At 47.3% G+C, this 20,740-nt stretch overlaps 1 protein-coding gene across 3 annotated transcripts in view; it reads left to right on the top strand.

Moving 5' to 3' along the window:
* The window catches only part of RPGR (retinitis pigmentosa GTPase regulator), a 430,193-nt gene that overhangs the window by 379,345 nt on the left and 30,108 nt on the right, over positions 1-20,740 (top strand). For all 3 annotated transcript variants that reach the window (XM_078658267.1, XM_078658265.1, XM_078658264.1), the window contains one exon: positions 2,342-2,451. In XM_078658267.1, the coding sequence (XP_078514393.1) occupies positions 2,342-2,451 (110 nt within the window). The remainder of the gene's footprint in view (positions 1-2,341; positions 2,452-20,740) is intronic.

Here is a 20,740-nt window from a genome sequence, read left to right as displayed (position 1 = left end):
GCGCCCCTCGGAAAATTGGCGGTCCGTGTCCAGGGCTGGCTGGCCCCGGCATGCCTGGAGAGGCTGCCCGCGTGGTTCGCCGTTTGTGGCCGGTTTTGTATCGACGTGGTGCGTAAACCAGAGCCTCCAGCCAAGAACACAGAGGCTGTTTGTTCTCAGGGAGGATGCGTTTAAGTCTAATTAATTTCCGTCTGAACCCCGCATGGCTCCTGTTGCACAACACGCCGTGGACACTTGCTTTACTGGTTCCGTGGAGGAAGCTATTCAATTACCTTTTCCCCCTAAATGTTATTTTTTCATCTGTTATGCTCCCATTTGCTGTTATTACCAATGCCGTCACCCTTTTGTAGTTGTACATGTCACGCTGTTGCGCTGTATTCTTCGGTATTATCGTTGTGGGCGGTGCTGGGGCCACAGGCGGGTGGCCCGCTCCCTCTGCCTGACTGGAGGGACCACGCCGAGGTGTGTGTGTCTGGCTCGCCCCCGCAGCCCTGTCCTCCGCCGCCCCGTGTGCAGTCCCGTCCCCTGGCGGGGTCCCAGCTGCGAAGACACAAGCCAGACCCCCCAGGATATAGCGGCTTTTGTAAAAATGCCGTGCGATTTCTACAAAAGTGCCGATTTCGCGGGCACTTTTGTAAAAATCGCGGCATTTTTACAAAAGTGCCGATTTCGCAGCAAACCGCGAAATCGCGATATCCTGGAGGGTCTGAATATAGACAATGAGCCTTTTTATCGTGCCTTTTCATCCTCCTAACTGTCTCACATTGCCTGATGTTACAGATTTCAAATGTGGTTGTAGTTTGTTTAGCCTTAAGGTTGATGTGGAGCCGTGAATTTCAACCCCGTCAAATTTTGCCTTAAGAAAACAAGTTACGCAGGGCATGAGCCGGGATTCAGGAAATTTCAATCTGTGTGACATGAAGTAGAGACATCTTTGTGGTCCTTATTTGTCGGTGTGTCATATTTGGTTGTTTCCTAGCGTAGCACTGCTCAAACAGTGCAGGTAAACTTTGAGTGTTTCAATGTGTCTCCACACAGCACAATTGCACATGACGTTAAGTAAATATAGGCATTTAAGTCTAATAGCTGGGTTAGCTTCTCTGGGACCAGACCCCACCTTGCTTTCTGCTTGCATGTCTTCGCATCCTCCATGGACAAAGTGTACTCAGTGTCTGCTATGGTCAAGATCTGAACATAAACGTAAACCGTGCAACACAGCATAAAATACGAAAAGCTGTCTTCAAAATTAAACAAGCATTTGCAATGCAATAGGTCTCGCATTTACGCGAGTTTGAGCTATTGACATTGCAAATAATAATGCCTTTTATTTTTGTTTTTGTTTTAAAAACATCAATAAAAGGCATTGTTCTTTAGAATGCCAATAGCTGAAATGCTCGTAACTGCGAGACCTATTGCATTGCAAATGCGTGTTTACATTCTTTTCAGAGTTTGAGGGGACAATAATAAAAAATAAATCATGCTCTTTATAAAGACAGAAAATATTGCAGTTGAGATACCGTAAAACATGTTTTTTTTTTCTCCAGTATTGTTATTCTTTCCCTTTTTAAGCAATGCTTTACAAACGTTATGTGGCAGGGGAGCCCCAAATCTTGTGGCGGGGTACACTAAATTATGCAGCAAGAAAAGGCAAATTAAGCAGCATAATGCAGCACATTTCTTGGTAGTATTTCTTCATTATTTGTCATTTTTTCACATGGTAGAACTGTCTGGATAAAGATTTCACCTCGTCAATACCAATTCAACAAGCAAATACAGAAATAAGTAACTGAAAGATGACCAGTTAACCTTTGCGGAGAGCCTTCTACTGCGCTCGAACACATGTGGCCATATTTTAGTAACTTTGGATTCCGTTTGAGCTGGAAACTATATTTTTTGTTAAAATCTGCACTTTATGCAACAGATGATAAATTATGTGGCAATTGCAACAAATCCATAACTATGCAAAAAGGTAATGGGCACAGAATCGCATAATTCCAGGGCCCAGACTATAGCTATTTAGCTCCCAAATTATGGAATGCTTTGCCACCGTAGGTTTGTCAGGTCCAATTGGAGTGTCTTTTCAGGAAAAAAAATCAAACTTGATTCTTTAGCTCGGAATCTATCGGGGTTTAATAGCTACATGTAGGTCTGCGGATACCTGTACCTAGCGCTGGGACACCTCATTTGAGGTAGCCATGCGCTTGAAATTGTATTATTATTATTTGATTACTACACCGTTCAAGCCTGTGATTAGTACTACTAGTCGAAGACCTAAAATGTGATAGTAGTTATATCTGTAGACAATTAATGCCAATTGATTAAGATGCTTTTTTATGTTCAGTTCTTTCCACAGAAGAAACCACCAAAGCTCAACCCGTAGGAGATTCTCCAGAGGGAAATTCCGAGAAAAATGGTGCTAAAACCGGTGGAATACTTGAAAGAACAAAAAGGGTATTCAATTTTGTTTGTATTTCCAAAGCTAATGATTATAAAGATGACACTTTCGCAAATTAATTGTTGCAAAAATGTGATGTGAAACAGAGGGAGAAGGAGGTGTAAGAGACTAGGTCGTCCTCCAAACAGTATAGTACATAAGTGGGAAACCTAAGGTTTCCCACTTATGTACTATACTGTTTGGAGGACGACCTAGTCTCTTACACCTCCTTCTCCCTCTCTTTCATATCTGTTTCTAGCAGCGGTTTTGGCTGCGGGAGTTTGTTCCTATATCTCCAAATAGAGGGTCTGTACCCTTTATTCTTTGTGACCGTGCAACAGACAATTTCCATAAAACTGTACATAGTTTACGAGATATACTATGGCGGAAATCACAGGTTTATCCTTTTCAGAGGAGGAAGAAGACAGAATTATTGCTTCCATTTTACCACACACAGGGGCTCCCAACAGAGACAATAGTGATGCGACACAAATCTGGGATGAATTGACCGAACTGAAAAGAACTCAAATTAAGACTCTAATCCATGGGGTCATGATGGCCGAATACCTTAAGATCAGTGCAGCCCCAAGAGGTCTAATTGTAAGAAATGAACCGTTCATTTTCCAAAAAGACAGACAATTTAAAAAGGATTGGCCACTTATATCGTGGCACTGTACCAGGGATTGGTTGGTACTCATAGTGAAAACGGCAGCCCGTCTCTCGGAGACATTACTAGAGGAAATCCACTCGTTGGAGGTACGTCTCAAATCTTACCAGACCCCGAGCGAATTAAAAAAGAGACTAGATGAACTAAATAAGAGTATGACGGAGTTTGAAATCAGCCTAAAGGATACCAAGTATGTAAAACTATCCAAGGACCAAAAATCTTTCTCTCACGAAAACGTTTATCCCTATATAAAAGATGATTACAGAGTAAGCAACAGAAATCCGGGATATAATACGGATAGTAACGGTTCAGACTCAGGATCCGATAGTTCAGGATCCTCTTCAAATTATAATTACTCCACAAATAGGAGACCAAGAAGAGGAAGAGGGAATTTGGGAAGATATCGTGGCAACCAACCACAACCCCCCCCCCCCCCCATGGCACCAATATCAAGGGGCACAACCATTCGGTCCCTGTTATGGTCCCCCTCCACCAGGACCTTTTTATTATGGCCCGCCGATGTACCCTCAACAGCCTTTTCCAAACTGGGGCGGCAACAAAGGGAATCAAAACAACCAAGGTCGCCCTTTTTTAGGCAGGGGCCAAACCCGGCAAAGGGCAAAAAACTAAACAGGACAACAACTACAATGGGCACAACCTCTAGTGACCGAGGGCCGCCACACTCGCAGCAAGGGCCCTCCAGAGCCATCGACGAGCGAGCCTCAGATTTAGTAGTCAACCTATCCAATACAGAACTAACACCAATCCAAACACAAATCCTAAACAAAGGCTTAGGTTTCATTCCTACCCCGAATACAGACAAATTCAAATTATGTTGTGAGCTTAAGGAGTTTGTGAGAAAATTAAAACTCCAAGTCTTTTTCAAGGACAAGACAAACAATGACCAAACTGAATAAGACACTGGACTCAAGAAGAAATCGACTTTTGTCCCACCACCTGGCAACTTACCAGTGGAAAGTTTGGCTTTCGAGAAGGCCATCATGAAGGAAGTGAAAGAACTAGATCCACGCACAATAAAAGTGTTCCAAAATACGAGCAATCTGGAACTCCAGACAATACAAGAATTATCTAGTAATAACACCTTAACTATAAAGCCTGCTGATAAAGGAGGAGCCATTGTTCTACAGGATACCTCTGATTACAGAGAGGAATATCTACGACTTCTAGCAGACACAAGAAACTACGTCATCATTAGAGAAGACCCTACTGAACGACTCAGAATCTCTATCGGACACCTTATTGAAGAATCATTGGCGAATGACTGGGTGAGCAAAAAAGAGACTGATTTCCTGATAAACAACAAACCAGTCACTCCCTGTTTTTACACAATCCCCAAGATTCACAAACGCCTGACCAAACCACCGGGCAGACCTATAGTTTCAGGCATAGGATCTATTCTTGAGCCCCTTTCCAAATATGCTGATGCCTTCCTAAGACCGTTAGTACAAAAAACAGATACCTACTTACAAGACACCAAAGATGTCCTCTGTTTACTGAAAGAACAAACCTTTGACCCCACATCCAGCATTCTTATAAGTCTGGATGTGGAGAGTCTTTACACCAACCTCCCCCATAAAGAAACTTTGGAAATTTTGGAAGAAGTCCTCTTTGATTCAGAATGGGATTATAAGACACCAAGACATGTGGTACTGGAATGTTGCCGCCTGGCACTCACCGAGAATTTCTTCAGATTTGAAGACACACTGTACCGTCAACAGCACGGGACCAGTATGGGCAGCACCTTCGCGCCGAGCATAGCGGGTCTATATGTACATCATCTATAGAAAGCGAAGATCCTGTATGATGACAATCCCTATAGACACCACATCAAGTTATGGAAACGTTACATCGATGATGTGCTGGTAATTTGGGATGGCGATGAGAATGAGGCACTTGAATTTTTGACTGGCTAAACCATCAAGATAGTTTCTTGAAGTTTACCAACACTATGAGCAGATCACATCTGGTATTTCTTGATCTGAACATACTGGCGGATGAAGGGTCCCTTAAAACAACAACACACTTTAAGCCCACCGCGGGAAACTGTTTGCCTGACCTACGACAGCTTTCATCCGAGACACCTGAAGCAAAACCTCCCCTTTGGACAATTCCTAAGGCTTGGGAGAAACTGCACTGACAGACAGGACTACCTGCTACAAGCAGAAGACCTAAGCCAGAAATTAAAAGCAAGACAATATCCGAACAAACTAAGAGATGCAAAGAAGAGGGCAGGAAACAACCACAGAGATGCACTTTTGGAACCTAAAGTGAAACATCCAACTGAGAACACACGACCCATCTGCATCACAACATTCAATAAAATATCGGATAAGGTAACCAAAATAGTAAAAAAATCATTGGCCTATTGTCAACAGCGGCGATCTTAACATACCTATTCCAATGTTCAGCCATCGCCGAGGGATGAATTTGAGGGACCACTTGGTCCATACTCGTCCAAAAGCGACCGACACAATGAACAGACTACAACCTCTTCCCATGGGTCACTACCTATGTAACAACTGTAATGTGTGCCATTTGACAGCCAGTACCAAGACGGTCCTTTTCAACAATAATGTCACATGGCAACTGAGGCAGATGTCGAATTGCAACACCAGTGGAGTAGTATACTTAATCACTTGTAGTTGTAACTTGCATTACTTTGGAATGACTACCCGCAAAGTCAGCACCAGAATAGTTGAACATAGGAGTAACATCAGGTGCAAAAGAGCGACAACACGAATGACGAACCATTTTATCGAAATGAACCACACACCGAATGATATGAGGTGGGTAGTTCTGGAAGTTGTCAAAGCCAAGGAGAACCAAGAGAGGATACTCCATGAACGCGAACAAAGGTGGGTGTTCAAACTACATACGGATTCCCAGGGACTTAATGATGATATCCCTTGGGGTGCTTTTAGAAACTAAGCCATCTAGCTTTCTCAAAGTAAATCCCTATATCTGAACTAGTACACCCCTGATAGTAATTACATGATACTCTTAGCATACCAAAAATACCAGTCTGTGGTTAGAAAGACTCTATGGAAATCACCATTTGTTTGGAATGACCGACTACATCCCCTCAGGAACAACATTAGCATCCAATAAGCCCTGAAACTCTGTTCTGAGAAATAAACCTGTATTATAATGATCTGGGCATAACATCTAAAACCACATAAGCACTTTAACAACATTGCCTAACTAGTACTCTTCACAACAGAAGCCCCTTAGCGATTATTATAGTGGTCCCGCTATATTCTTTTACAGTGATGCCCACATACAATGCATATTAAGCCCACACAGTGGTTTTTCAGCATTATTAATTTTTGAACCAACATTTTTTTAATAATCGCCCCCTAGTCAACCAAGAGACGATTTAATGATTAGCATTACCAGGGGGTACATAAACTACCCCGCAATTCCGCTTTTTTCGAATTCCTAAAAACACTCGAAGAAATGTTTCAATATGCTTTATTGAACCGAGTAAAAGCATACTTCCAATATGGCCGCCCTCACCACCCGGTCTAGCGGTCCTATGGGAGAACCCGGAAGTCCGCCTAGTTTTTATTCCACACGAACGACTGGACAGGCAAGATGCGGTCGCAGGGAGGCTATTGCCAGGTTTGACTGAGCGTTTTCGCAACATAGGAAGTAAGTAAATGCGTTTTCAGCAATGGAGAACGCCGCGTTTTTTCGGACATTATTGAGGACTGAGCGTCCTGTTTCACGATCGACTAACTATCGATCTCAAAGTGTTTACTTTTCCTTTTTTCCACATTACCCAACAGCGGTGAGTCCCATAAGTGAAAACGACCCCCTGTGAGACCATGAAGTGTTAACATACACTTTAATAAGTAAATATTGATATCATCATTTCTATGTACCTACTATAAGTTTTATGTGTCTAATGTCCTGGTCACATTGAGTCCTGTCTTGTTTTTATGTGTGAATTCACAACACACTGCACTTTTCTTATTGAAGACACACTTGGCATGGCAGCCTGCACGCACCAATATGGTGCAACCATCAACCATAGCTCCGCATGTGTGCAGCATGAAGGTGTACTATGTGTCCCTTCCCATAAGGAGGGGTTGAATGCTACTAAATTTATGTTTTTTCTTACAGCACCACCAATTTGATACTGACGTATGTATTTCTAGTATGAATGCATGCTTGATTATTAAGTGTATTATACTTTATTTTGTGCACCCATCTGGGTAGTTAGGAGTGGCATATGCAGGGCTGGTCCCTGCATGGTCCTGAAGAAATGCTAGGGGTAGCATGAAACATGTTGACCTTTTAAGTTCACTGAATCAACCCTATTCAAGGTTGACTTACAGTGACACTAACCCCACTTTTAATATACCTGCCTAGGAGCAATAATAAAATTGTTGAGGCCCACTAAGCACGGTATTTTTAATTCACTCACATCCACTCCACCACATCTTTTTGCATTACACATAGTCTTTCACCCTTCAGTGCTCCTACGTAGTCGTGAGTCGCAGCACGCCCCTTTTCATAGAGAACTGGGATGGCCCCAATGATGAAGCATGTCACCGTGGGGCAACCCCGGTGAGTGAGGGGACACTAGAAATAATTTTTTCTTTCTATCAATGGTCAAACTGATCAATAAGGTCAGTCACCAACACCTGAGCTAGGTCCCGGGACCCTATCTTTAGGTTTCCCACTTATGCAAAAATGTGATGCCAGTAAATAGTATGCTATTCAGGAGCCTGAATTCAGCTGTGCCATCTTGCCTTTGTGTGAAGTTTATACAAGAAATGTGACGTGAAAACAATTGTCCAGACTTTCAAGAAGAAGCCTGAATGCGTTATATATAGTTTGGTGGATGCAGAATATCCACCAAGAAGTGGTGAATATCCCTTACTCCCTATTGAGGGCATAGCAACGTTGTTTATTCTAAATAGGATGGACAAGACATCAACCATCTTTGGAGACTGTCCCATATCCGTCAAGCTCTAAATAAGGCCCTATATATTTTGTAAAAACAGACGTTTTTTACTTGTGACCCTGAAACTCATGGTGTTCTTGGCACTGGGTACGAAAACAACAGATTTCTTTATTTTCAAATATGTATCTATATGGTGCCAGCACCTCTTAGTCAAAGAGCATAATACATTTAACCAGGAGCGTTCAGACTGTGTATTTTCATTTTTAGGTCTCGGCCTAGCGTACACTGCGCAGCAGTGTCGCGCAGCCGTGATTTTATGTTTACAGTATGGGGGCTTGAACCCGCCCCTCTTCTCCATTGGCTGGCTGCCTAAACGGAGGCCAGCCATTGGAGGAGAGGGGCGTCACTCAGTTCAAGACGGGATTCGGGGGGGGTGTTTTTGGTGTTCTTTCTCTTTTCTTTCTCTCCTCTTCCCATTGGCTGGAATTTTACATTACAGGCAATTGGAAGAGGAGAGAACGAAAACCACGCCGCGAATGCGAAAATGACGGTGCTTTCTCCGAGGCATTCCTGCCTTGCCTCGGAGAAAGATGGTGGTGTGCATGGCGTTGTCCGACCGAGAGGCTTGCGCAACAGACAGAGACTCCCCTCCCCCTCCGAGCCGGTATGTTTTCCACCCCGCCCCTCATTGTGCTCACTTTCCTGCCCCCCTCTTTGTGCCTCTGTTCCCTCGTGCTGCCCCCTCGTTGTGCTTAATTTCCGACCCCCCCTCGTTGTGCTTCTGTTCCCTCGTGCCGCCCCCTCGTTATGCAAATTCACCAGTTATTGCATGAAGTGCAGACTGCTCAAGTTGGAGTGGGCAGTAATTCCCTCTATGCAGTTCACACATTATCCCCTGAAATTCCGAGTTACGTGCGTGCCCTTGGATAGTGCAAACATAAAAGGAAGCACGTGCTGGGCTCTGAGGCGAAGCACCACAGCTGTCCATGGATGGGCCTGGTCTGCCTCCACAGAGCTCCGACGGAAGCCACACTGCCTCAGTCTCAAGCAGGCGTCTGTCATCTGCTGGAGGAGGGTGGCCTCCCTGGCTGCGCAGTCACTCAGCACAGCCGGCAGGCTGTGGGGGAGCTGGCAAGCTCGTCCGGCTGCCTTGTCCGCTCTAACCCGCAGCCATCCATTACCAGCGAAGCGGCTCTCAGCAGCCCTGCAGTGCTTGCCCCTGCGAGGCGATCGATCGAGGAAGACGGCGGAAATACAGCAGGGATTAGGGCCGCAGCTCTGCACCAATTAGAAGGAAGGGAAAATCATCACTTAGCGGCCGGCGGCGGCCAGCCCTGAAGTGCTTGTTTTCCATCTAGCGCCACTCATTCCTCACAAAACTTCTCTGCCTCCCCCACGACACACATCAGGTAAAGAGGCCTGGGCACGAGAGGCTTAACACCGCAATAGCAAACCACGAGCAACGCGCTGCACCGTTAAAAGGAACTGAATTGTGTGATCTTGTATTGGTTGATTGGCGCCTACGTGGTCATGGCAGGATGCAATACAAAAGACGCACGAATGTGAAATTAGGACAGTCCTTTAAAAACTGTGGGGCTTATTTACAAGCCCGTTGCGCAGCCGTTACTTCATTTTTCCCCCCTGTTAAAAGTGACGCGCCGGCGGCGCAACGGGCTTGTAAATAAGCCCCTGTGTACCGCATACATTTTACTTAACTGCCAAGTGGTCAATAACTTGTCTTGTGGTGACATCCAGTCTTGGGCGTTTGTCATCTAAATCCATTCCTAGCTTTCCATACAGCCTTATTTAGCGTTGTGGGACTAACAGGTTTCAGGTTTTCCTTTTAAATTACAGGCGTAGCCTGTGTGTCACAGCGTGGCAATTGCTATTGAGCTAAGATCAGGGTTGGCAGAGCGCCACCCTTGACACCGGCCAGTTTCTAGTTAACAATATCCATCAGACCTACACACAACGTGTCATCCTCTGGATTGGTGAAAGCTCATAGGCTCTTGTGCCCACTGACTGCAGGAGATGTAAACACCCACAAACAGGGCACACATTCTTTGTGACTTCTGGACACAGCGTGACAACTGTGCCGCATAATTGTTGCGCCGTGGTGCGACTGCACATCCTGCATTCTTGAAAGTTACGTCCTGTCCAGATCGATTCAATGTAAAGTCTGTGCTAATGAAGCCTTTCAAATCAAAGTGCACCTGCTGCATTCCTTAACGCCACATAATTAAAGCCGCTTTTAATGCAACGTAATTATAGCCGCCTTTTACTACCCAACGTGACACCCTTGCCTCTTGATGTTTCTAGGCTGAGTAGAGTGTGCAGTTTTTAAAAAATAAAAATATTTTGAATAAGTACTGCAAGTCACAAAGGGGGTCTACCAAATGTAATTAAAGAACCGGACAGCGGGAAGTATTCCTTTATTGATTTATGGAAGTGCAAAGTTACTTTCAATATCCTCTTTTACATATGGTAGATGTGCTTAACATACAGTCAGTCCATGCCCACCCACCTTGCAACATTTCATATAGGTTCAGTTCTGCAGAATACATATGAAATCCTACATTATAAATGAACAAACATTCAATTTATGTCTTGTGACAGTCATATATTGGAAGAATAGCAAATACATTAAATTTAAACTAATTTTAGCTTTAGCTTAAAAGTGCTCGTGTTGCACACAGAGAAAGAACTCAGTGCGTTTTTGCATCAAATCAGGATCTACATCATAATTGTTAAAAAAAATTACACATCTGCTATGCATAATTCACGTTTCCAATGTAGGCCACATGTATGTTTTTAGGTCTCGGCCTGCGTAGGCTGCGCTTCTGTGTGTGTGTGTGTGGGTGGCTCTGTGTGTGTGTGGGGGTGGCTCTGTGTGGGTGTGGGTGGCTCTGTGTGAATGACTGTGTGGGTGGCTCTGTATGTGTGTGTGGGTGGCTTTGTGTGGGTGGCTCTGTGTGGGTGCAAATATATATATATGCAATTGCAGCCTACTAAACACCAGAGCTGAATCATGCTGTAAAGAATTTCCACCATACATGAATATTATGCATTAGAAACATGAGAAACAACAATAAAGTTTGTTGTGGAACTGTTTTAATGCTCAGAAAGCAGTAGAAATTCTTATAAAACACTGAAAGCATAGAAAGCTCCCAGGCTGCATTGCAAACACTGTCTAAAAAGACTGAAAAGCTAACCTGTAGCTGCATGCAATAAACTGACACCGTGCCTTTAAGGCACTCCTGACCCCCAGCTTCCCATCATGCCTCAGGGGTGACAGGTAGGTCAGTTGTTCTTTCCGGCTCCTCCACTCATTTCTGATTTCTGTCAGAAATTCACTTAATTTTTACAACTTTTTTGGCTTACTTCGACGTTTTACATCTGGTCAAGTAAGAATCTGTCTTTTATTGACAGTTTTTTGGGCATTTTCTCCTCAAAATGCCTTCTCTTTTTGATACCTGCCCTTCGTGTAGAAAAAAGAAGGCCAAGACAGACAAACATGCAGTCTGTATACTTTGTCTGCCAGAAGAACATGATCCCAGAACCTGTCCTCCCTGCGAAACCCTGTCAGGAAGAACTCTGAAGGACAGGGAGAGGATTCGCATTTATGGCCTGGCTCATAGGTCATCCAGAGGAAGGTGTCCGGTAAAGAAGGGCTCCAAGAGGTCTAGAACACCTTCAAAGGACAAGACTTCATGCCCTTCAGCTTCAGCGTCAGGCTCGGCGCTGAGAAAAGATCTACCGGTGGGTCATCTATCTAAAAAACGACCGTCGGCGGTGGGCTCGCCGACGAGAATAGATTCAGGTACGTCGTCGACGTCGAGAATTCAAGACCCTCCGCCGCCATCAACCCGGCGACATTCGGCGTCGAGGAACAAGAGCCCTCCATCGACGTCAACCCGGCGACGTTCGGCGTCGAGGAACACCTCACCTCCGCCGTCGTCAACTAGGCGACGATCGGCGTCGAGAAGTGTGACACCTCTGCCGTCTTCAACCCGGCGACGATCGGCGTCGAGGAGCAGACCTCCGCCATCGTCGACACAACGTTCGGCATCGAGAGCAGGGTCACCTCCATCGTCGCAGATACAGTGATCGACGCCGAGAGCCCAGAGTCCTCCGCCGTCAACAACCAGGCGTCGATCGTTGTCGAGGATGAGATCTCCGTCGTCGTCTCGTCGGCGTTCGGTGTCGAGGGTGCAAAATACCCCTCCACCGTCGTCGCGTAGACCCTCGACGTCGAGATTGGCTGCTCCGCCATCGTCCCAGAGACGTTCGGCGTCGAGAGAGAGAAGTGTGCCGTCGACGGTCGCACATCGCCGTTCGATGTCGAGACATCCCCGATCTTCGCCGGCATTCGACGTCGAAAGACCGTTCGACGTCGAGGCGACAAGAATCACGGAAGCATGCAACATTGACGCTGAAAGACTCCCGACCGACGTCGAGACCTGCTTCAGAGAGAACCAGAGAATGATCTGTGATTCTGGTGACGGAGTCGGCGTCCCGCCACTCCTCGCATTCGTAAAGGCGAGCTTCCTCCAGATCAGCCTCTCCAGAGGCCAGAAACCCTGCAGAGCCTTCTCCTACTGAGGTGCGGTTGTCCCCGAGCTGGAATCTGCCATTACATCACTGGCGAGATTCAAGGGCTACAGGGGGATGCACTAGTACGCCAGTCCTATGCACAGGTCTCCTCTTCAAAGACTGGTTGGAGAAGCGGACAGACGCAGCCCTCCCAGGCACAGGGTCCAAGCTGAGAGATCACCTGTGAGGAGACCTACAAGAACTCGTTCCCCCAGAAGGGAGCATCGCTCGAGCAGATCAAGAGATAGAGGACGCAGTGCTCATCGCAGGAGTAGAAGAACACCGTCTACTTCTTCTTCCTCCTCTACCCACTCTTCAAAGAGGGATTACTCCCCCACGCGTTCGGATAGCCCTATCTCTAGGGTCTCACCGATTGATGACATTAACACGTACCATGATATCCTGCAGAGGGGGGCTCAGAAGCTCAACATTGCAATGTCTGTCCCCCAGGTCACCACGACAGTGATTTTTGAGACGCTTCACCAGAAGTCTGGGTCTCGTCCCTTGCTTCCATTGGTTCCAGGGATTGTGGAACCTGTCATGGACATATTCTTGTCTCCAGCGACCATTAAGCGACCATTAAGCGACCATTAAGGCGGTGCCGGCTCACATCCAAAAGAAATACAAGCCAGCTACCTCTGACCCGGTCTTTGTTAAGACTGATCCTCCTGCAGACTCGGTGATCGTGTTAAACAAACAAGGGTGCCAGACAGATTGATTTCACAATTTATGATACCAAACAGCAAGTTAATTCTGAAAGGTCATCTATTTTATTTTAGATTTTTATATTTTCTAAGAAACATATAGATACTTATAATATGTCATCAAATAAACAGTCGTCAGAAAGTGAAAATTGTATATACAGACAATCAAAATGTGCAAGAATATATATACAAGTGCTATACAAGTGGTCAAAAACATCAATCAATAACTGTACATTGACACACACAAACACCAAACGATATAAATTCTACCAAGACTTAAGCATTAAGAACCAGTCCTTTCTATTAAGTACAAGAAGACAAGCGGACCTCTAGTCACAGAGAGCAGCCTGCCTGTCTAACTGAGCCAAGGGTGGGGGGAAACCAAATTAAGGGGTTGCACAGCAAGGAATAATACTATATAGTTCTCAATGGTCCTTGCGGCACCCAAATTCTTTGTCCGAGGCTCAGAGTCAACGCGTTTCGAACCTCAACGCTAGTAGGGGTTCTCCTCAGGACACGGACTGGATGGAGCCAGAACTGTAAATAATGATTAAAAGCAAAAATAGGTGTAAATGTTGTATACTGTTGTGAAATAAACACTCAGACTCATGTCTATGATGGAAATTGAGTAATACCTTGAAATGACAGTCAATTGTCACTTATATATAGATGCACTATAGTCAGACCGGAATGTTCATCAAGCGGTTTTAGTTGATAGCTGATGTCCCTCTCAAATATCGTGGTTCTGAAACCAGATGGGAAGGAAAATTAAAAACCACGAAGTACACCCTATATGGGTCATTAGCGCTGGTGCGAGTGTGCGCATACCTGTTTTGGGGGCATTATTCCCGGTAATTGGCAAAGCGTGATCTTGAGCAGAGCTGGAGCGGGTCTGTGCTGGCGCTACCCTGCAGGGAAACAGATAGCAGTCTATTGTGTGACCCTATGTACCGAGGCTGTCGGTGATCGTAGCAGCAGCACGTAAGACACATGCAGTCACTGCTACCTCTTCAGTTCCTCCAGAAAAAGACAGAAGATCCCAGGACTCGTGGGGTCGCAAGGTCTGCAACTCTGCAGCTTCTACTCTGAAGGTCTCCAGTGCGGCTGCACTTTTAGGCAAATATGATAGAGCCTTATGGGATTCCATGGAGCGCTTCAAGTCCAAACTGCCAAAGGAAGATCGGAAAGTCTTTGAAGAGACACTGACGGAAGGCTGTCTGGTGGCTAACCAGATGATTAGCACGGCGGCAGACGGCGCAGTGCTTTCGGCTCATTCGTATGCGCATGGAATATGCGCCAGAAGGTCGTCTTGGTTGCGCTTGACAGGCCTCAAACCTGATGCACAACAACGCATCTTGAACCTTCCATTCTCTGGCTCCTCTCTCTTCGGCTCCCACACTGACGATGAGATGAGTAGAATGAAAACCGAACTGGACACTCTCAAAGCGGTCGGCTTGGAGAAGAAAAAGAAGTTCAAGCGCAGGTACAAGACCAACCAGCACAAGGGGGCTCAACAGAGGGTTCAACCCCCTCAGTGGTCCCAAAACAAGAATCAGGGCAAGTCCCAGTTTCAAGGAGGAAAATTTAACAGAGGTAGAGGTGGTCAGCAGCAGCAGTCCTCGACCACGACAAGAGGAGGAAAGTCATGAACAGTGGCTTCCTCCGCCTCAGTTGCCCACTCCAGTGGGAGGAAGTTTTTCTCAACATCTAGCAGAGTGGCCCAGCATCACAGGAGATCGCTGGGTGCTGAATATACTATGCAATGGATATGCGCTTCATTTCCATGCGCTTCCAAAGGACATTCCACCAAAGAAGTCTCGTCCTCATCAGTTAAAGCTGCTTCGAAAAGAGGTGAGAGCTTTTCTACAAAAGCAGGCTATAGAAGAGGTTCCGCCCTCTCAAAGAGGAAGAGGGGTTTACTCCAGATATTTTCTTGTCCCCAAAAGAGATCAGGAGGGCAAGTTTAGACCAATCCTCGACCTTCGACTTCTAAACAAAGTCATAATCAAGGAGAAGTTTTGCCTGTTGGCCCTTCACCAAATATGTCCACATCTGCAAGTAGGGGATTGGATGTGTTCGGTGGACCTCCAAGATGCGTACTTCCACATTTCCATCGCAAAACATCATCGGAAGTACCTACGGTTTGTGGTCGGCCACAAGCATTATCAGTACACGGTCCTGCCCTTTGGAATGAAGTCCGCTCCGCGAGTCTTCACCAAATGCATGGCAGTGGTGGCAGCTTTTCTTCACAGAAAAGGTCTCTTCGTCTATCCATACTTGGACGACTGGCTGCTGAAAGGTCCATCCCCACTGCAAGTGAGGCACGACTTCCAGTTCTGTCTGCAACAGCTGCACGGACTCGGGCTGCATGTCAACATGGAAAAGTCAGTGCAACAGCCCACCCAGTCCATCCACTAGCTTGGCTCCGTTCTGGCCGCAAGCGTGGGAAGAGCGTATCCTTCGGAGGAGAGACTGTCTTCAATGAGACAAAGGTGCAGGCTTATTCTCCAGATGCAGAATCCGACAGTCCGGCAGGTAGCATCCCTGCTAGGATCAATGGCGTCCTGCATCTTTCTTATTCCCAACGCCAGGCTGAGGATGCGTCCTTTGCAGCAGACTATGGAGGATCAGTGGGATCAGTCGACAGGTTGCTGGGAGGATCAGATCTCTCTCTCCCAGGCGGCGAGATCCTCCCTCTCATAGTGGACTCAGCAGCAGAATCTGATGGTGGGAGTCCCTTTTCACCAACCATTACCAGTGCAGTCGGGGGTGACAGACGCGTCTCTGCAAGGCTGGGGGGCACACATGGGGTGCCTTCAGATTCAGGGACTGTGGTCGGCAAAATAACAGACATACCACATCAACATGCTGAAACTACGAGCAGTCCATCTGGCTTTGAAAGCTTTCTTGTCTGCAATCGAGTCCGATTCAGTCCCGGTCCAGACAGACAACACAACGACCATGTTCTACCTGAACAAGCAGGGCGGAACTCGGTCGCGTCCTCTCTCCTTGGAGTCACAAGCGATCTGGCACTGGCTGCTCGCCCGGAACCTCTCGGTGGTGGCAGTGCACCTTCCAGGAGAGCTAAATGTCAAGGCAGACGCACTCAGCAGGCACTTCAAAGATCAGCCAGACTGGGTGCTACACGACGAGGTGGTGGCGGACCTTTTCCATCGTTGGGGTCGTCCGGAAATAGATCCTTTCGCGGACGACGAAAACACAAAATGCCACGCCCTCGTGTCCAGATTCCACCGTCCAGGGAATGCTCTTTTGATGGACTGGTCAGAGACATTTGCCTACGCCTTTCCTCCTCTGCCCCTGATCCCGAAGGTGGTGTCCTAGCTACTCAGATCCAGCATGACCATTATTCTGATAGCTCCAAACTGGCCACGGCAGTGGTGGTACCCGGACCTTCTACATCGGTCGGTACTTCCACACAGGAGACTACCTTGCAGGCCGGACCTGCTGACCAAGATGGGAGGGAGGATTCTTCATCCCAACCTTCCCTCACTGAACTTGACAGCATGACTCCTGAGGTACTGCAATATGGACATTTAAATCTGCCTCCTGATTATATGCATATTTTAAAAGAAGCGAAAAGACCCTACACAAGAACGTCATAAGCGTTTAAGTGGAAGAGGTTTTTTCTCTGGTGTAGAGAACATCACTTTGATCCTACGAAGGGGCAGGAGGAAGTCATTCTCCCTTACCTTCTGTATCTAGCAAGATCTGGTCTTAAGTATGCTTCTATCAGGGTGCATTTATCTGCCATTACGGCGTACAGGAAGTCGCCTAGCCAGTCCTCCTTTTTCCAGATGCAAGTGGTCAAGGATTTCTTACAGGGGTTAAAGAAAGTGTATCCCCCTGTTCGAAACCCTTCTCCTCCGTGGGAGTTGAACCTGGTGTTGTCAAAGTTGATGGGCCCTCCTTTTGAGCCAATCCACAGAGATTCCTTACAGCATTTGTCTTGGAAGGCTGCTTTTCTGGTAGCAATTACATCAGCACGCAGAGTAAGCGAGATCCAAGCACTGTGTACCAATGAGCCTTACACTGTTTTCCACCATAACAGAGTAGTCTTAAGGGCACATCCTTCTTTTCTCCCTAAGGTTGTGTCTGATTTTCACATCAATCAGTCCATTGCCCTACCATCTTTCTTCCCTGATCCAGCGACCCCAGCTGAGCGGTCGCTTCATTCCTTAGACCTCAAGAGGGTGATTAAGTTCTACTTTCAAAGTACCAAGCAAATAAGGAAGACAGATCAATTGTTTGTTAATTATGGCGCCATGAGAACGGGCTTCCCAGCCGCTAAGAGATCCATTTCGAGATGGATATTTTCATGCATTGCCTTAGCTTACCAGCTGGCGAAAAGGCCCTTACCTTTTCCTCCCAAGGCACATTCCACCAGGGGGTAAGCAGCCACTGTTGCTTTCTTGCATGACGTCCCTATGTCAGAAATGTGCAAGGCCGCAACCTGGAAATCAGTTCATACCTTTACGAGGCATTACTGTCTAGAGTCTGATTCCAGGGCTGATGCTCAAGTAGGACAAGCCTCCTTGAGGAATCTGTTTGGATAGGTTTTTTATTCTATCCTAGCCTGGTTTTTTCTGAGCTTACTGATCACGTTTCTGTGTTCTCCTTTGCCCGCAGGGAGATGAGGTGAGGCTCGCTATTCTATTCTAATGCTTATGACTATTGATGAGGATCCCCTGGAAGAGAAGGATTAGTTACTTACCTGTAATCCTAGTTCTCTTCCAGGGGTATCCTCATGAAAGTCATAAGCAACCCTCCCGCCTCCCTGGGCAAAGGACTATTTTAAGTTGGAGATATTGTTAACCTCTTAGTTTCATGGTTTTTCAGTCTCCGCAAAGAACAAATGACCTATCACCCCTGAGGCATGATGGGAAGCTGGGGGTCAGGAGTGCCTTAAAGGCACTGTGTCAGTTTATTGCATGCAGCTACAGGTTAGCTTTTCAGTCTTTTTAGACTGTGTGTTTGCAATGCAGCCTGGGAGCTTCCTATGCTTTCAGTGTTTTATAAGAATTTCTACTGCTTTCTGAGCATTAAAACAGTTCCAAAACAAACTTTATTGTTGTTTCTCATGTTTCTAATGCACACTATTCATGTATGGTGGAAATTCTTTACAGCATGATTCAGCTCTGGTGTTTAGTAGGCTGCAATTGCAGCCTCAGGGTAGGAGCCGACCAGGGCAAGCATCCAGCTTGCTAGTTTGACGGGCATATATCCGTCTGCTACTCCGCTATCGTGAGGTCGCCTGGTTGGCGAGGGGAGACCACTCGTCCGCCTTGATCCACACATGGGGCGCTAAGACTAAACAGGACTACCAGTCCCATCAGGCACTGTGACATTTGGACTGCCCATCAGGGGCGTGCCATGATCATTATCAGGGCTGGTACCTGCATTCCCATCATGAGTTCGCCAAATCCTCTGAAGAGAAGGCGGGAGCCTTCGAAACGCGTCAGGAATTCCACGGCGAAATGGGATTGAATCACTTTCTCTTGAGCTCCTCAGCTATTCAAGCACGCTCTGGCAAGAAAGGCGAGTTCAAGTTTCTCCCCGCGAGTGTGGCTGTGTCTTTACACGCGAGCGCACATATGTGGATGGAACCATCACCATCCTTTTACCGCACCCGCCAGAAGAGTGCAGCAGCGCCATGATGGAAACGAGCGAGCAGTGACCCTGCATACACGCTGAGCACCGCCAAGCAGCCTCAGGGTAGGAGCCGACCAGGGCAAGCATCCAGCTTGCTAGTTTGACGGGCATATATCCGTCTGCTACTCCGCTATCGTGAGGTCGCCTGGTTGGCGAGGGGAGACCACTCGTCCGCCTTGATCCACACATGGGGCGCCAAGACTAAACAGGACTACCAGTCCCATCAGGCACTGGGACATTTGGACTGCCCATCAGGGGCGTGCCATGATCATTATCAGGGCTAGTACCTGCATTCCCATCATCAGTTCGCCAAATCCTCTGAAGAGAAGGCGGGAGCCTTCGAAACGCGTCAGGAATTCCACGGCGAAATGGGATTGAATCACTTTCTCTTGAGCTTCTCAGCTATTCAAGCACGCTGTGGCAAGAAAGGCGAGTTCAAGTTTCTCCCCGCGAGTGTGGCTGTGTCTTTACACGCGAGCGCACATATGTGGATGGAACCATCACAATCTTTTTACCGCACCCGCCAGAAGAGTGTAGCAGCGCCATGATGGAAACGAGCGAGCAGTGACCCTGCATACACGCTGAGCACCGCCAAGCAGCCTCAGGGTAGGAGCCGACCAGGGCAAGCATCCAGCTTGCTAGTTTGACGGGCATATATCCGTCTGCTACTCCGCTATCGTGAGGTCGCCTGGTTGGCGAGGGGAGACCACTCGTCCGCCTTGATCCACACATGGGGCGCCAAGACTAAACAGGACTACCAGTCCCATCAGGCACTGGGACATTTGGACTGCCCATCAGGGGCGTGCCATGATCATTATCAGGGCTGGTACCTGCATTCCCATCATCAGTTCGCCAAATCCTCTGAAGAGAAGGCGGGAGCCTTCGAAACGCGTCAGGAATTCCACGGCGAAATGGGATTGAATCACTTTCTCTTGAGCTCCTCAGCTATTCAAGCACGCTGTGGCAAGAAAGGCGAGTTCAAGTTTCTCCCCGCGAGTGTGGCTGTGTCTTTACACGCGAGCGCACATATGTGGATGGAACCATCACCATCCTTTTACCGCACCCGCCAGAAGAGTGCAGCAGCGCCATGATGGAAACGAGCGAGCAGTGACCCTGCATACACGCTGAGCACCGCCAAGCAGCCTCAGGGTAGGAGCCGACCAGGGCAAGCATCCAGCTTGCTAGTTTGACGGGCATATATCCGTCTGCTACTCCGCTATCGTGAGGTCGCCTGCTTGGCGAGGGGAGACCACTCGTCCGCCTTGATCCACACATGGGGCGCCAAGACTAAACAGGACTACCAGTCCCATCAGGCACTGGGACATTTGGACTGCCCATCAGGGGCGTGCCATGATCATTATCAGGGCTGGTACCTCCATTCCCATCATCAGTTCGCCAAATGCTCTGAAGAGAAGGCGGGAGCCTTCGAAACGCGTCAGGAATTCCACGGCGAAATGGGATTGAATCACTTTCTCTTGAGCTCCTCAGCTATTCAAGCACGCTGTGGCAAGAAAGGCGAGTTCAAGTTTCTCCCCGCGAGTGTGGCTGTGTCTTTACACGCGAGCGCACATATGTGGATGGAACCATCACCATCCTTTTACCGCACCCGCCAGAAGAGTGCAGCAGCGCCATGATGGAAATGAGCGAGCAGTGACCCTGCATACACGCTGAGCACCGCCAAGCAGCCTCAGGGTAGGAGCCGACCAGGGCAAGCATCCAGCTTGCTAGTTTGACGGGCA

This window comes from Lissotriton helveticus, chromosome 8, assembly GCF_964261635.1.
Source record: "Lissotriton helveticus chromosome 8, aLisHel1.1, whole genome shotgun sequence".
Classification (NCBI taxonomy): Eukaryota; Metazoa; Chordata; class Amphibia; order Caudata; family Salamandridae; genus Lissotriton; species Lissotriton helveticus.
This window is presented reverse-complemented; position numbering and strand designations above follow the sequence as displayed.